The 18,542-nt window shown below is 32.7% G+C and overlaps 2 protein-coding genes across 5 annotated transcripts; one reads left to right on the top strand and one right to left on the bottom strand.

Moving 5' to 3' along the window:
* The first annotated feature begins 8,100 nt into the window (after positions 1 to 8,100).
* On the top strand, positions 8,101 to 14,861 carry LOC141671283 (auxin response factor 3-like). Of its 4 annotated transcripts, none has more exons than XM_074477477.1 (12): positions 8,101 to 8,248; positions 8,396 to 8,639; positions 9,116 to 9,172; positions 9,292 to 9,465; positions 9,572 to 9,656; positions 9,767 to 9,857; positions 9,941 to 10,099; positions 11,326 to 11,445; positions 11,525 to 11,600; positions 12,974 to 13,133; positions 13,237 to 14,353; positions 14,512 to 14,861. In XM_074477477.1, exons 2-11 carry the CDS (start codon positions 8,406 to 8,408, stop codon positions 14,208 to 14,210), a joined length of 2,130 nt encoding a protein of 709 aa, XP_074333578.1. In that variant the 5' UTR covers positions 8,101 to 8,248; positions 8,396 to 8,405; the 3' UTR covers positions 14,211 to 14,353; positions 14,512 to 14,861. The 4 variants fall into 4 exon arrangements, with proteins under 4 accessions (XP_074333578.1, XP_074333576.1, XP_074333575.1 ...); XM_074477475.1 differs by having other exon boundaries at positions 9,289 to 9,465; positions 14,515 to 14,861; XM_074477474.1 differs by having other exon boundaries at positions 9,289 to 9,465.
* Positions 14,862 to 15,292: 431 nt separating this feature from the next.
* LOC141670930 (serine/threonine-protein kinase-like protein ACR4) lies at positions 15,293 to 16,695 on the bottom strand. The gene has a single exon (XM_074476986.1). The coding sequence runs from the start codon at positions 16,433 to 16,435 to the stop codon at positions 15,413 to 15,415; it is 1,023 nt and encodes a 340-aa protein (XP_074333087.1). The 5' UTR covers positions 16,436 to 16,695; the 3' UTR covers positions 15,293 to 15,412.
* Positions 16,696 to 18,542: the final 1,847 nt, after the last annotated feature.

The raw sequence follows: 18,542 nt of genomic DNA, 5'->3' as shown, positions 1-18,542 counted from the left end.
CTAGATGCTGCCCATAAAGTTGTTCGATATCTGAAATATACCATTGGTCAGGGAATAATACTTTCTTCTTCTAGTCCTTTGACTCTTACTGCATATGCAGATTCATACTGGGGCTCTTGTCCATTTACTCGTCAGTCATTGACCGGATATTGTGTTACTCTTGGCAACTCTTTGATTTCTTGGAAAGCCAAGAAACAATCGACTGCTTCTCGCTCCTCCGCTGAGGCAGAGTATCGAGCCATGGCTGAAACCTGTTGCGAAATTCAGTGGTTAGTCACTTTGTTTAAGGAATTGGGCTGTGAAAAATTAACTCCCGTCACTCTTTTATGTGACAACAAATTTGCATTATACATTGCTTCCAATCCAGTATTTCATGAACGAACAAAATACATCGAGGTTGATTGTCATATTGTTCGTTCTAAACTTCAACAAGGTCTCATTTAGACTAGTCATTTGTCCACCAAGCTTCAACCTGCAGATATTGTCACTAAATCTTTGTCTGCTGCTTCTCTGAAGTTTCTCATGTCTAAGATTGGGGTTTTCAATCTTTATCAACCCTCAGTCTTGAGGGGGGATGTTAATATAAAACAAAATACAACTCATCAAAGGCCCACATCAGATTCAGAATGAGCGGGAAAATTAGTTAGAATAGTGTGGTGCTAGTTCGTGATATAAATAGTCTCAATACAGGAGAACACAAATCTAGTTTTTCATTTTTACATATTCAGATTTATGTAACAAACTATGGGTAAACTAGATACAAACTGTTAGCTTACTTCAATCATTTTCTTCTTGAATGTTAATCTAGAAGATGAATCTATATGAAATTATCACTAAGTAAATATACAAAGTATTGAGTGAGTATAGTACTCAGTTAAAAACTCGATATACAAGATATTTAAATAATATATAAGATATACTTAAAGTATTTTATAATTAAATGATATGCAAGATAATTAATTATATTTTTGAGTATTTTGAAAGAGTACTCAATATAAAATTTAAAAATTTTAAATGTCCGATAACTTTTAATTTAGTATGAATTTATTTTTTTTAATTTGGCTAGCGTTTAAATCATTTTAACACTAAAAATATTTAAAAGTTGATTTTTTTTGTTAGAAAGTAGTATCCACTTACGAGTTTTTTTTGGGAACATTACTTATTTTTTTCAAATATTTTTTTCTAAATTTTCAAAGTAATTGTTAGGTCACACACACTGTAGAGGGGGTGAATACAGTGAATAGTACACTCAAATCGAACTTTAAGAACTTAAGTAACCGAAAACAAACTTTATTGAAACAATAAACTCTGTTACAGTATGGAACTGTTACCTCTCAGTGATGAACAAATATCACGAGAGCTGTTAGGGTTACAATGAATAATCTTTTCTAATAATGATAACACTTATAGTGTAAACCCTATGTCTGTGTTTATATACTACACAGTTACAAGATAATCGCTAATTGATATGGAATATAATTTTGCTTCCTAAAATATATCAATCAGATATCTTTTCTTCCAAGTATTCCATTCTTCACGGAATTCCTTCTTCATGCATATCTCTTCTTATGTTTATCTCAATCTTCTTTTCTTTAATCAGCTACTGTCCTTATCTGATTGTCCTTCAGCACTTAAGTTCTGATATCTATCTTCTGATGATTATCTCCTGATAATATAAGTACTGATATCCTTAAGTCCTGACTTCCAGTATAAGTACTGATCAACAGTTAAGTACTGATTTATCTTGTTCACATAAGATCTGAAAGCTAAACATAAAACATATTAGCCATGACATTATCAAATATATCTAACAGTAATCCTAGCTTGACTAGAGTCAAATAAAAATTGAAGGGTCGACTCATTTGGTTAAATAGGGGATAACTATATTTTTGGTTATAAGTTCGAATTTCACGGGAGAAGAATTTATGATTATGTCTTTTGAGGCGGAACATGTCGCTTAAATGAGATTTACCTTGGTTCACGTTATTTGGAGGTTATTGGATGAGCCCATAGAATTTATTCAATGCGCACCCGAATGATAGCGACAATAAATTAACTACGATAAAATAAAGATCAAATTAGAACGAAATATATTAAAATCGGATCGAAAATAAATCCGACCCGAGTGTTCGGGAATTTTAGAACACCGGTCAAAAGTGAAAAGACATGACTAAAAGATAAAAATTCATGATGGACACCGAAATAAAAATGATGATAAAAATACACGTGAGTACTGCACTAGTAAAAAGATCTCAGTTACATCATTAACCTATATGTCCTTACAAAATGGTCCCTCTAACTTCTCCATCCCTATAAATGAATTTACATACAACTATTCACCAAAATTAATAGGAGTGCTACTTTCTCAGCTAATTTAGTTATTTCATTTCAGGTCCTTCAAAAAAATCAACATATTTCCTTTCCATTCAAACTACCAAGGGTTTCTCAAGATCTTAAAATAAAATAAAAATCTTTAATTCACATTTTACGTATTTGAACATATATGAAAGAATAAATAAAGTGAATACTAAAAGAATTGACTTCAGGTACAAGTGGATATTAGAAGCTTCAATGTGTGAGCAGGAAATCTACTTTTACCAAGAGGGGCAGCAAAATCTTGTAAGAATCCAGACAAAGCATACGATTACCCTAATTTTACATTTTCTATTTACTTTCATTAATTTATCTTTTGGATTTATTGGTGTGATTGATTAATCATCGGCATGCGGAGATACACCTACCTATATGAAATTACAGGGAACATTAACACCTAAATATAGGATGGTTCAACTATTCAACAAAGCACCGGTTATATATATATATATACATGCAGCCCGCAGGTTGTAACTTTCTTATTATAGTAAATTTACAAATTTTATTCTTCAGTTGAAGTCCTAAATGTAGAGTTTACTAGTTCAGGGTAAAAGAGTGGAATATGATTTTTAAAAATTTTAGAGTGAAATTTTATTTTAAAATATATTAACTAGATTGAATTTTTATGATCCAAAATACCTTCAACTTGGTCTTCAGGTTGCCTTTTATATATAAATACCATGATTTTTATTTTATTAAATTAAAATTAAGATAAATAAATATGACGTGAGAGCTGTCTCGCACTCGGTTCGATTCGGGTTTCCCAACATTTTTTAGATAATAAATAAATTCAATAAGAAACACTAAAAACGAAGATAGATAAATAGGTAACTCAAGGTAATTTTTATAGTGGTAATTTCTCTGAGGTTTTTTCACTGGTAAGTCAATTAATGGTAAGTGATTAAACTCAAATTGCATACAAGATTGGTAATTAGATTCTGTTTCTGGTTTTGGGCATGGAAAGATGCCGAACATGGGCAAACACATTACAGTAATAATTAAAAAAGAGATGTGTCGTGTTTGGGTGGGTCTGATCCAAAGCAGTAAACTGAAAAGGAAATATAACTAAAGTCTGTCAACTGCAGATTTATAAAAGTACACACACTTGCATTTATTAGATTTTTACCCCTTTTCTCCTTTTGTTTTCTTCTTAAATCAAAAATATACATGAAATTAGGTCCGTGTCATCGGATATTGAATTCGGATCGGATTCGCCTAAATCCATATTCAAATTTATTTAAATTTATTGGATTAGGATCAGATCGGATCACAACTCATATATTTTATATGTCAATCCATATCAGCTCTATTTAATTTAATGAATAACGGTTCAGATAACCATTAATTCATTTATATTTATTGAAAAATTTTAACCTATCAACATTCACCCTTATTTTTTTATTTTTCTTATCGTAGGTAACCAACCCGCAGCCGCTAACCTTCAGGTGCCCACTGGGTAAATCCTACGGGTTTACGTAATAACCTGCAAATCACGTGAACTCGGATAAATCGCATTTAAGCGACAGAGTCTAACTCAGGAGACATAATCATAAATTCTCCTCCCGTGAAATTCGAACATGTGACAAAGAGGATAATTATATGCTCTTTAAGCAACTAAGGCAACCCTTGCGGGCTATTCATAACATGAACAGCATGACATTCACTTCATCTTGTAAACCTATATCTTTACTTTGATGTTCTTTTCCATGGAATTAAAAAGAAAATATATGTATGCAATTGGAAAAAACATGCACGAGTATTAACTTCCCTACGTTGTCTATGTTGCAGATAAATAAATTCCGACCATAATAACTATACTACTAGCTAAATTAATATCAGATTCTAGGCATTAAGCAACTGTGTGTATGCACCAACAACAATCAATAAGATCATATCCAATAGAGTTGGCTATAATAGTTAGCTAATTTTGACCTCTAAGAAATTTTATAAAATTTGTTGAACCTGTAAAACATTTTGCTTCGATGGTATTGACTATAATTTAAAAATCGTATGTTATTAATATTTTAGATTGTTATAAATATAATATATCACTTTTATATGATAATAACTGATGTGTAATTTTTCTACAGATTTATTACGGGCATGTAGTGGATCGAAAAATATAGTCATCTATAAGAGATTGGTTATAATCATAGAAAAGGGGTGGGTACGGTTGAAGTGTAAATCTGTGAAAAGATTGGCTATATTTTTTATTTTTGGTATGTGAACTCAATTTTTAACTAAGGGTTATTCATACTTGGAGATGTTCTAAGACATTTTTATCTTAAAGACTAGAGAACTGACAAGTTTAGTTTTAGTTTAGTATATTGAAATTCTTAAATATGATAGATTCATCCAAAAAAAATATCATCAAAACTCCATTTTAGTCATCAGATATATTGTTGAATAGGAAACTAACAAAAGAAACATAAATAAATATACCATGATTAGTAATGAAGATTAAGATTTGATTTTGAATTGAAATTGCCAACCGTGTTTATGCATGAATTTTAAATAAGGAATCATGTTAGAAGTATTAGGTTTAGGGTTATGCCTGTCAACTCTTAGATACTATTTAGATGTTAGATTATGTACTATTTATTATAAACATATTAAATTATATGTTTAATTAACCAAACTGGGTCATGGATAACCGGATCGGATTCACTTAAATCCATATTCAACCCATTTATTATTCGGATCTCCTTTATCGAATCGAGTTGCGAATCGGATAATTTCCAAGATAGTTCATATCCGGTAAAAAGAACCCGTATCGGATCATATCGAATCCTCACTCCATTGACATGCCTACATGGAATGATAGCTCACGTCTGCCCCAACTTTACCGCGGGCAAGAGAAATTTGAACGGGGCTTTAGCCTAGCGAAAATAAAATATATCGATAAAATGTAAAAAAATCATCACTTCAATATGACAAAATCCATATCTATAATTTTAGCTAACCAATTAGTATTGATTACATTTGTTAAACCTCTACTAAAATTTTACATCATTTATTATTATTTAAAAATAAAATATTTCATTTACAACAATTTAAATAATAAAATAATATTTCTAAAATATAAACAACCATCATAGTCAAGTTCAGCGGAGTACTTAATCTTACAGGTTAGGTAAATTTTATATATTCATTATTTTAAATTATTTTATCCAATTATATTAGTTAACACCCCATAAATGTTCTAAGATTGTGTTCACTTATTATAAATGAAATCAAGCCGTAACAATATAAGTATAAGAATGAAATGATTAAGGACTGAAAGGAGAAAGGAAATGAAATTTCATTCTTAATATTACTCGAGATTTTTTTTGAAAAATATTTCCGTAATAATTTATGTTTGGAGGGAATTAAAATAAAAATGAAATAAATATTCTCGAGAATTTTTTAAAAAAATATTTCCGTAATAATTTTCGACTAAAAGCTTTTCGTCTAAATGATAATTATTTTCCTGGAAAAGGGTTTCTGTTTAAATTTAAATACAGAAAACAAGAAATGGTCATAAAATATCTAAGGTTCCGACAGTGTGATTACATGCTTGAGAAGGCGCGTGGGAAAAGCAAACCAAAAAAGGATAAAGGAGTGAGAGTAAAGTTTAACAGCACACTGAGTTATAACCCGTTTTGTCCGGGTTCAAGTCCTATATGTACTAGTCCTATACATATATTAGACTCCTAGGGCCCCCTAGGCCTCTGTTGGGTTCTTTGCAATTGAAGGACCTTTGATAATGACTTGCCCATTTTTCATTACTGTCACTTGTTTGTCAATATATAATCATATATTTACATAAATGCCCTTGACCTCTTATATTTAGACAAACATGTATAATCAATGATTATTTTATTCCCATATGAATGAATGATAATGTAGTGAAATTGAAAGGGGGGTTTGGTTTTATCTTTTGGACAGTTGGAACATAATCATCTCTGTCCCTCGTTCAAATTCTTTGTTGGGTATGGACTCCCCACCTATCCCTCTGTCCCATTCCTAGAAGTTGAGTGCAATTTTAACTTCTTTCAACTAATCAAGTAATTTTAAGAAATTTTAATATTTCAAAAAAATAAAAAATTATCTAGATGAAGTGATAAAGGAACAACAAATTACATGGTGGACTTTACTAAAACAACATATTTTCACGTCTAGTATACACATTCAAATGTAAAATGTCATTGTGATCTTTTATTAGATGCAAAATGTGATTGTAATTTTATGTTAAATGTTGTGGCCATTTTTATGTACAATTGATTTTGTTTACAGTTAAAAGGTTAAGTTGAATTTAATTCTATAAGATTGGTTCGACATACTCGAACTTAACAAACTAATATATGCTCCTATATAAAAAGTTTAAGGTTGTTGGACAAGTAACGAAACTAGGATCATCAAATATTTAGAATTAAAATAATTTATCTTAAGTCAGACAAATTTTAAAGTAATATCTTTATAAAATTTTAAGTAAGAATTGATTTTTACCCTTTGATTACGCATATGTTGTTGGGGATTTGACTTGATTTGCATAGCTACTAAAAGAATGTTCAGTTAGCAAGTTATTTTTAATTTTAAAAATTCAACTAAATTCGATGACATGATATTACATGAGAAAAATAAAAGTAATGAGAACAAAAAAGAAGAGACAAACTACAAGTGAATGATCAAATCGGATGACTGATTAAAACATTACATAAACATTAAATTAGTATAGTGACAACTTAACTACAACACAGCATATTAAACAATCCCAGTAAAAAGATTCCCCCATGAATAAACTAGACATGAATCAAAGAGCTTTCATTTCCGGCCTCTGATTTATAAAAATACAAAAAAAATACCTGTTCAAGATAAGATGAGGTACCACTTTAATTAATTACACTAACACACTTTTAGAATGCACTAATTAGGCCAATTATTAACTAAGTACACTAAATTAGAAGAAAAAGTTTGTACTAGTAGCAATAGAAAAAAGGACCCAAGGGATAATTGTTGAATGAGAAGGAGACAGCAGAGACAACAATCGTCCGCCCGAAAATATAGGGGACTCGATCTACACTCTATAAAATACTATACGGACACATTGCACAAGTACTTGTGGTGTGACATTTTATTTTTATCACGTGAACAAGTGTCTGGGATCCGTATCGTACCGACTATAACTGAGTTAAACCAAATTCGCAACCGAATATATATTTTCAATTTATTTTATTTGTAATATATTGTGATTTTTTTAAAATAAACGTTATTTTTAAGTTCTTATATGGAAACATGTTTTTTTAATTTTTTATTTGTGAAAATACGAATTTTAATTTTTTAATATAAAAATAAAATTTTGCAATCAGATACATCTCAAATGCAATAAAAATTTTAAATATCTTTTTGAAAAACGTAAAAAAATACATATATAGATACTTTTGGTTATATATTATATTTTTACAATTATTTTCAAAAAAAATATAATTATAAAAAAATATAGAAAATATAGCATATTTGATAATTTCTCTTGTTGTTGTAATATTTTGTTTATGTTTACATTAATTGATAAAAGAGTTGCATATGTCGTTAATTGATTATTCATTCGATAACATATTTGAGTAATATTTTGTTTAAATTTTCATTAATTGATAAAAAAAGCTATATATATAATGATTCGGTTATTTATTTGATTGTCGCTTATGCTCAAAAGATTTAGAAAAAAAATATATGCATGGTTTGTATAATGTATTTAGTGAAAGTAAAGTAAAAGGGAGCTGAACAATTACATTCACTTTAATTCAGTGTTTCTCTCTCTCTCTCTGCCACACATCAAACGAAAGAGAGCAGTAGTGTGCAGCTCTTTGCAGCTGCCTCCCCCTACATCTTTTTGCAGGTTTACAATCCACTACAAACACAATCCTTCACATCTACACACACATCCTTCACTTATAACTCTACTATTCTGTTCAACTATATTGTTCAGTTTTAGAGAGAGAAACTAACTAACTAAATAACTAACAGTGTTGAATTGAATTTCTAGGGTTTTAGCGATGTGTGGAATGATTGATCTCAACACAGTGAATGAAGATGACTCCGAAACGACGCCGGCGGTGTGTATGGAGCTGTGGCACGCCTGTGCTGGTCCGTTGATATCGTTGCCGAGGAAAGGGAGCTCGGTTGTGTATTTGCCACAAGGTCACTTGGAGTATGTGTGTGATTATCCTGATGTTGCTTCTCGTCTCCCTCCTCATGTGTTTTGTCGCGTTGTTGATGTTAAGCTCCATGTAAGTCACTGCCTTATATTTGTAGTATGTATTTGTTTGTGTAATTGTTGGTGTTTTTGTGGTGTTTGATTTGTTTGATGTTCGTTTCAGTGAAATGTAAATGTGATTTGTATTTTAATTAACTCTGGAGTATGTATTTGTGTGTGTTAGTATGTGATTTAGAGGTGAAATGTAAATGTGATTCGTTATTAATTGAATTTCGAGTATATGTAACATATCTCTCCGTTGAGTATATGTAACATATAACATATCTCTCCGTCGAGTATATGTAACATATCTCTCCGTCGAGTATATGTAACATATCTCTCCGTCGAGTGTATGTAACATATCTCTCCGTCGAGTGTATGTAACATATCTCTCCGTGTGTGTACATATTTGTGTGTTTGTTTTGCAGTGTGTAATTTTGGAGGATAATTAATATTGAATTTGATTTGTAGTTATGTTTATAATAATATGTTTTTTAAAATTTTCTGTAGGCGGAGGCAGCTACGGATGAGGTGTTTGCGCAAGTTTCTCTGATTCCGGAGTCACAGGTGTGTGTTTTTAGTGTGTGATTCTGAATGTAGAGGACAATTTGATATTTGAGGTAATTCAAGAGGATTATATTGTAATGTGTTATAATTGGGGGAGTTGATGTGGTCATTTGAAGCAGATTGAGCTGAAATGGAAGGAAGGAAAATCTGAAGCGCAAGATGAAGATGTTGAAGTTGCTGGTAAAGCAATGACACCGCATATGTTCTGCAAAACTCTTACTGCTTCAGATACGAGTACACACGGAGGTTTCTCTGTACCTCGTAGAGCTGCAGAGGATTGCTTCCCTCCACTGGTAGACCATGCCTCAGTCTCATTATTTCTTCCCTTTGTTCTTGGGCATTTTTTCTGTTAATATGATACATTTACTAATATCTGTGTGCTGGGATTTCGATCTTTAGGATTATAAGCAACAGAGACCTTCACAAGAGCTTGTAGCCAAAGATTTGCATGGTTTGGAATGGAGGTTCCGGCACATTTACCGGGGTATGTTATATGAAGCACGGATTACCTTGTAATTTGTTTCTGTATCTACTTAAAGTTTGTTTTGTGCTTGAACTTTCATGTTTAGTTTTCTGAAATTTGAGTTCGATCAGGTCAGCCTCGCAGACATCTGCTAACTACCGGTTGGAGTGCATTTGTCAATAAGAAGAAGCTCGTATGTGGAGATGCCGTTCTCTTTCTCAGGTGCGGATCCTATTGCAGCTCCTTCGCTTTTTAAATTAGGGTCCTAAACTTTCTTGCTTTTAATATAAGTATTCTATTTGCAGAGGCGGAGATGGAGAACTGAGGCTGGGAATCAGAAGAGCAGCTCAAGTTAAAAGTGGCCCGAAGGTTGCTGTAGCTTATAATCAGCAGATGAATGATATTGCTTCTGTGGTCAATGCTGTTTCTATGAAAAGTGTCTTTAACCTGTGTTACAATCCAAGGTACATTGTTGAAGGCATTTTATTACTATCATTGACCTGCTCTGTACTTTTCCTTTTTAAATACTCTTGGAGTGCCATATGGGTATGAGAGTATTGGCTTTCTGCTTAAGTGTTCAGGAATTTTCTAGACGACACTTAGAAGAAGGTAGTATGCCCGTGATATTAACCCACATTTTCCTGTATACAGCTATACAGAATCGTAGTGTTTTTCAGCTCATAAACTTTGAATAATAAAGAAGTGTTGTCTCATCTGCGTTTAGCTGTCTGTGACTGTTCAAGGAATTTGAATTTGTCGCATGCATTTCTCATCTGTCAAGTTTAATACGAAGCTCTGCTATTTCTAGTCATTTTGCGACCAACATAATATTTTGTTTGTCGCTAAATAATCTGGATAGATTTTTTTTCACTAGCAATGCAATGCAGGCCACCATGATTATGTATAAATTGTAATGTCAAAAGTTTTAAAGCAATTAGGAGTATTTAAGGCTTCTTAGATATTCAGATTTGAGCCTACAAGTCCACCATTGTGCGGAAACCAAGTACTTTGGTTCAGAGCCAAGCCCTACTTTCAGAACTAGACAAGTTTGAAGTGGCTGGCCTTATTTATTTAGTGCTACCTAAAAGTCCTACGCTTTGTTGAATTGTTTTGTATATATGTTACATGTTGTAATGTACTCATCCCTTCTCCAATCCCATTACACAGATTGATCAACTACTCTACCCCGGTATTATAAATTAAGGAATTTTCATTTAATTTTTAAACCCTTTATTAAAATTTAAAGGTCCAAATAATGCCATCTACATGTATATATAAACTCTAAACTGAAATGCAGTACTGCACTATATTTATGTTCTTTTCCTCATATATGACTTGACCAGTATGTATTTTATGCGGTAACAGATGTTTCTCAAGCTAAACAATAGTTTTACATGCATACGTATATTTATTTCAACACGAACTGTGTGAAATCCTTCGTTTTGAGTTGTTTAGCTATTCACTCTGTCTCGTGCAACATTTTCCTTCTAAGTTTGGAGAAATACTAAAATATTAGGTTTGCTTGTCAAATGTCCAATTTGAAATGTTACATGCCTTTCTGTTTGCTTTCTTCAGCATCTTAATATCTGTGTGGTAAAATTTGGAGTTGCACTTTACCTCAATTAATTGCTTCGGTGTCTTCAGTTTACAGTACTGTACTATTGTCTCACAGTTCAGTTAAACCTTGTAGGTCTAGCTCGTCCGATTTTGTAATACCTTTCGGAAAATTTTCGAAGAGCCTAGCTAATTCTTTCTCACCTGGGATGAGGTTTAAGATGCGTATAGAAACAGAAGACGCAGCTGAGAGAAGGTTAAAGCACCATCATTATTACAAAATAAAGAATTATATATTAGCTTAATATAGAGCTAATATATTGCCATGTTTACAGGTGTACAGGACTGATAGTTGGTATTGGTGATGTTGATCCGGTGAGGTGGCCTGGTTCTAAGTGGAGGTGCTTAATGGTATGAAATTAATTTTAGCTCATCTACTTCTTCAGTGTAATTTGATGCATCTTTTATTTGTTAAACCTCCACCTTCTTAGCTCTTGAATGATTATACTCTCACTTTTAAACCTTAAACAATGGTTTAGTACTTGTCATTGTTCCCATTTATTTCAGCCAGTTTCAGATAATGAAATACTAAAATATACCAAAAGCAGATATAAAGGCCTGTTCCAGTCAATTGTCCTAAGACTTGTGTAGGAATAAATAGGTTCATTTCTCTAATAAGTATGTTGCTCAATGCTGGTAACAATTTTTTAGTTTTTGGAGCAAGTACATTCCATACCACACATGATTTCTACCTTCTGGATATATGAGTTCTTAGGTTCTTATTTTGACATATTATTGAACGAATATGAAGCAACTAAATATAAATTTAGTATGTTAGTTATTTATAACTTCTGCATGATATACATGCATTAAATTTGTGTCGAAGTCTGCAAAGCTTTTTTTTGTCTTTTAAATGTTTTTTATTTGTAAAATTTAAGTGAATATCACCTTTAGTTCTCAAGATTTAGCCGGGGTGTTAAACATTTAATAAAGTAGTTCCAAAGATTTAAGTGATTGTATATACACGTGCAATTGTGAATTTATAGAACTATATAGACAGACGCAAAAAATGAAAATCATTTAAAGCAATTTGCAACACTAAAGACCATCTAGCATGAAATGTCCTACCCATATAATATTGCCAAACCTGCATAAGTCTACGAAACGTTTCTTTGCATTCTTACATGCGCATCTATTGGATTATCTACTTTTTGTCGGTGCTGTCACTCTTTATATTAGTTTTATTATTCTTTCATGCACTTTTTGATTGCTTGATCATAATTATTCTTTTTGATGAACGACAAAACTGTGATACAGTGTGGCATGGTATCTAACACCTATTTGATCTACATGGTCTAGTGGACTCATTAAACTACATCACTTCAACAATTAGCTAGAATATCACCATCAGTTTAGTTAAATAATAGAACTTTGGTAGTACATGTATCCAGGTTACAGAGACCACTATTAATATTCTACGTCTGTACAATATGTAGACCATATTTAGAATCAGGTAGCATGTCATGTTTTATATAATTTGCAGAAGCTTTTATGGAATTATGCTTGCTCGTATGTGCTATTTTAAGAGAGTACTATATTCCATATTGTCCGTTACTATTTTGCATGCTGATTGAAATCCAAAGAAGTTGATCCTCTAATAAAGTTAAACTCGGCACTTATCTTTTGTGCGAGGGTTATTCTGCAGTATTTTATTTTGATTTTGGATATCATTACTGCTTTAAGACGACCTTTAAGAATGAAGCAACTGTGAATTATTATTTCAGGTTCGATGGGATGATATGGAAGTTACACGGCATAACAGAGTTTCTCCATGGGAGATTGAGCTATCTAGTTCTATTTCAGGAGCCAGCGGTTTGCTTTCACCCGGTATGAAAAGGAGCAGGATTGGTTTAACAACACAACCAGATTTCCCTGTCTCTAGAGGTATATCTTGGCAACAATATTTTTTGATTTTGTGGTCAGTTTACTTTTGCTGTACTGCATTGGTATTTCTAAATTGAAAGTTAACACCTTATACTTCTTACAGATGGGACAGGAATGTCAGACTTCAGGGAATCTTCAAGGTTCCAGAAGGTCTTGCAAGGTCAAGAAATTATGGGTTTTCATGCCTCTTTTGATGGTGTTGATGCTCGAAATAATCACCCTCCTGACTCGAGGGGATGCTTTCCTGGCTCGATTAGTTGGGACTCAGCAATAGGTAATGGTGTGAGGTCCCCCATAGGAAGTTCTGGAATTTCGTATGACGGGGTTGACCTTAGTGAATCTTTGCGACTCAACAAGGTCTTGCAAGGTCAAGAAACTTTTTCAAACCGTTCTTACGGAGGAAGTACGAATGTTAACCAGATGCTAGAACGTGCTGATCCTAGATTTATGGAAGGTGCTCGAGCAGTAAGGGGTGGAACAGAGTGGTCTTCAGTTATGCAGGGTTACAGTAATTGTGTGCGGCCCTCAGCACCATTGGTCCGAAAATCATCAATGTCTTCTGTCCAAATGTTCCATCAACCAGTTCCAGACCCTACATTTGGTGCAATATCTAGTGTTAATTGTCTAAAGAAGCTTGAGATTAATAACCATGGTTCCTTTGAAAATTCTGGAACATTTCAGGGAATTCTCACATCATCCTCACCCACATTTGGGACGAATTCTCAACAAGATCTTGCTTCTTCTGGTCTTCCTAATACACATGAACAACTTGGGTCATTTAATCTTCCTTGCCAAACTCAATCATCAAAGAAAGGGAGTTCAAATTTAGTTTCAGCATGCAAAAGTAGTTGCAGACTCTTTGGTTTTCTCTTGACTGAGGAAAGTCCTGCAATCTCTAAAGAGTGCAATCCTAGTCGGATTCAATCACCATATGTGCATATAACCCCTCATCTTTCTCGGGGTGATGAACAGTTCAATCCGAAGCCTTCATCAATGACCAAAATTGTGGGAAGCAGCTGTACCAAAGCAAGTGACATGTACACTGTAAGGGATATGCTTCTTGATATTGCAATGTAACGTAAACTGGAGTAACTATTACAACTTGGTACCTGATTTCTGAGTTGGACCACATATCTAAAAGGTTGGGGTTTTAAATATATATATTGAGCTGCCTCCTTGTCTATATACCATAACAAGGATGCTTGGTGTTCTCTTTGAAAGTAAGTAAACTTGTATACCTGTAATTCTTTTCAATACATATGTTTCATATACCTTGAATGATTTTTTTGTTGATAAAGTGACGAGAGTTAAAAGTAAAGTGTCAATTTATAACGTGTCAGATAAAACATCTGTTTATAGTTTTACTCTACTATTTCAGCAGATAATATTGAGTTAGCCAAAGTCGGGGTTATTGGAATCTAGAGATGTAGAAGTTGTAATGATGGCCAGATTGGTGCTTGGAAGGAATGCCTGGTACCACAATCTATCTTTTAGGTTTGACAAACAATTGTAACAACTCTAATATATAAGCTTTTGTTGTAACTTCAAGATCGCGTTGAATCAGTCCCTTTGTATTTTGTATTAATTTTTATGGTTGAGCCACTTGTTTCTTTATGACATTGTTAGGGCAACATGCGGAATTTGTTATTGTAGAATTACTTAATCTGCAAAATGTAAACTATTTGTTATGGTGATTAGTATGTATCGAGACCTCATGCAATTTGTTTAGATTGTTTCCTCAAGCACGTCATTATAATGCTTAAACTGTAACTTTGTTTTTAGCATCTTTTATATGTATGGAGTTGTCTTGGCTGTAAGTTACATGTCTGGGACAGTCGTGGCTTCCAGATTCGAGAGTAAAAAACCGCTCCATTTGGAAAGAAAGTGAGTCTTGTGGGCAGGGCTGGAGATTTTATAGTAATCTTCTGTTTGCTGCAATTGTTAGAAATTTTCCTGCAGAGATGGGGAGCAAGTAGTTGGACTTTGATTTTGCTCATATACTATATTTAAGGGATAATGAAATTGTTCACTAGATTTTAACATCAATTCATCAAAATTACTGATCTTATTACTAGGAGTTGGGATATTGTTAGGACAAGTTAAAGTTCCAACTATCAAGTAGAATGCAGTAAAGTTTGATACATGAACAATATGAATGATTCGAAAAACATATGTTTAATCACCCAATCTATGCTGGGACAACTTTTACAACTTTTAAAGAATTAATAATCTCTTTTAGAAAAAGAAGTTAACCACTAAACAACACTATTGAACTCCATTTACAATGACCCAAAACTTATAGACAGGGCTCCCTCTTCTAAATTGTTTAAAATCGCTACAACTTGTCCAATAGAGGGTCTATTTTTCCTAGAATTACCAACGCAAGCTGCAGCAACTTTGGCCAATCTTACAAGAGGTTTCATATCAGATGGAATTACAATTCTTGTATCCAAAACTTGACTAATCTTCATTTCTTTAATCAAAGGCAAACCCCATTCAACAATATTAAACCCTCTCCCACTTCTCCTACCACTCAAAATCTCTAACAAAACTACACCTAATCCATAAACATCACTTTCTTTTGAAGCACCTTTCTTATTAATCCAAAACTCGTCATCAACATAGCCTACAAGACCTTCCTTCTCTTGAGGTGCCAAAAATGATAAACCATAATCACAAATCTTAGCAACAAAGTTTAAATCAATTAAAACATTCGAAGACTTAACACAACCATGCACCACTGGCGGCACTACCACTTGATGCAGATGTTCGATTCCTCGAGCCACCCCAGCTGCAACCTTAAATCGATTTCCCCAGTCCAAAAAAGACACTCCATCAGAATTCCCATGTAAATAAAAATCTAAACTGATCATCCCTACAAACTCTGACACAATAATTCTTTCCCCAGGCGCTTCCGAAAACCCTAATATAGACACTATATTCGGATGCTGAACTGCACATAATGACTTTAGTACTGCTGAAAATGTAGAATTACCAGCATTGCTCAAAACCAACCGCGGATGAATTCTTTTAACCACCACCATATCTCCTCTCGACATTACAGCTGTATACACAGTTCCAAGCCGGCCTTGTCCCACGATTCTTCTCACGCTAAAGCCATCAGTAGCTACATCAATATCGATCAACGAGTACACATGTGCACACTTCCTTGTAGGAACAATTTCTTGGCCTTTCACCTGCTTTTTCTTGCACAGGATGTTGATCAGGATGATCACAAGAACAACGAATGACAATATCAAAAAAGAAAGGGAAATAACAAAAGCAACATCGGGATTAGTCATATCAATATCTCAATCTTGAAGATGTCTATCAATATTGTTGAGTACAAGTAATTGCTTGATAGGAAAAGAAGATTAATTTGGGCGGCTGAGAAAGGTGCATGAAGAGTGAAAATTCAACACTTGATTTAATATGGTAATGGAATTCAAAGAGTGAAGAGATAGGGAAAGGGGATGTTATATATACGTTACGTGAATGTAAAGTCTTTGAAAATTAAATTATGGTTGATATGGTACGTTATGCAACTTTGAAAATTGTAAGACAAGATTTGGTTAATGTTGGTTTATGGTTGGCTGCCTTCTATATTGTCACTTTCCACCAAAAGTTTAACCACTAATTTTGTGATAACCATGTTTTTGCTATTAAAATCCAGTCTAGTAAATTGTGATGGGCTAATAATTTTGTATTGGACATGTAATAATTATTCCTTTTTACAGTTATTTTATTTAGAAAGAATGGAATTAGGTAATGTCAGTGTTATAGATTTCGGATATCGGAACTATTCGGTTGAGGTACCGATTTACGATTTATCGGACGATTTTTAAAAAATTGGATGATTAATCGCCGATTTATCGAAAATCGGTCAAATCGGACAAATATTTTTGACCGATTTATCGGCGATTTTTGAAAAATCGGCCGATTTCTATAAGAGAGGGTAATGTGTATATTTAGGTAACCGGAGTCGGATTTGAAGCCAAACTTTTTATGCTAACAAATGGGGAGACGGAAAAATTGAAATTTTAGGGGGCGTATTTTTTATTATAGAGAAAAATGCCCCTAAGTGTGTACTTAGGGGGACTTATCTAAATACATAGTGTATTTTTAATGACATGGTTGTAATTTTTTAAATAAATTCTGTAATTACAATAATACACCCTCGTACACTTACATAAAAAAATATTCCATACTCGCCTAAACTACGTGAGTGCGTACTAGGAATATTAAACTCTTTATTATATACATGAAGGGAAAAATATAGGTATAAATTTAATTTTAGGGGCACATTTTTTATTTTTTATTCTAAAAATCACTTAAAAATTAGATATTTATTACACTTAGCTGGATCGACATTAAATGCTATCGATATCTTATTTTTTATTATCCTCTTAATTTATTATCACCAAGCACGGCTTTTTTGTTACTTAGGGTTTTATATATCTCAGCCCCCCGTTTGTAACTAAACAAAGTAGATAAAAATAAGGGGTTAATTATTAAGTAGGTGACTGCGTCCAAATATAACAAGTAAATGACTCAAATAAGCCATTCAGTTGAAAATTTGTATAAAAAATATCACTATATCGTTAGTCAAAATTTTTAAAAGTATTATATATTGAGTTTCACACATTTTTAATGATTGATATTATATCCAAATAAAAGATTTCGAGGTCTAGTATTTTAGATAATATTTTTAAATTTTTAAAAAATTATTTACTATTTATTTTTATTTAAATCAAATAAAATAATCAAAAATTTAAAAATAAATAATTAATAAAATTTTAAAAATCTAATAAAATTATTTAAAATAGTAGAACTCGAAACCTTTCATTTGAATATAATATCATTCATAAAAAATGTGTGAAACTCAACATATAATACTTTTAAGAATTTCGACTTGATATTTTTTATATAAATCTTCAAATGAATGACTTATTTGAGCCGGTTTTGTAAAAATAAGGGTGATTATGGGTTGCAGCTTAATATATATCTCTTTATGATATCCATGTGAGAGGATATCCATATGAGAGCAAGATAGTAAAGAATATAAACTAGAGAGAAAAGAAAATAGATGTAAAGAGTGGAAGCAAATTTGTGAAATACTTGGCAAAAGAGAGTGATTATAAATAAACAATGAAATGAATGAAGTAATACTTGTTTGTTTGTTTGTTTGTTTTGGAGGTCAATTCATCCTTATGCTACGAGTTATAACACCCTTTGTTGTTGTTGGGCTTGTGAGCAGTTATAAGTAAAAAAGGCTGGTGAAGGAGTTTATGCAAACACATAAATGGACTTTCCCTAAAGGGCCTTGTCTTGTGCAAACGTGGAACTGTATTGCATGGGAATGCGGACACTGTACATTCGAAAACAGTGAACTTGACTTTGCACTTCCAA

This window comes from Apium graveolens, chromosome 7 (assembly GCF_009905375.1).
Source record: "Apium graveolens cultivar Ventura chromosome 7, ASM990537v1, whole genome shotgun sequence".
NCBI lineage: Eukaryota > Viridiplantae > Streptophyta > Magnoliopsida > Apiales > Apiaceae > Apium > Apium graveolens.
The sequence above is the reverse complement of the archived record's forward strand: the minus strand, read 5'-3'. Positions and strand labels throughout refer to the sequence as shown.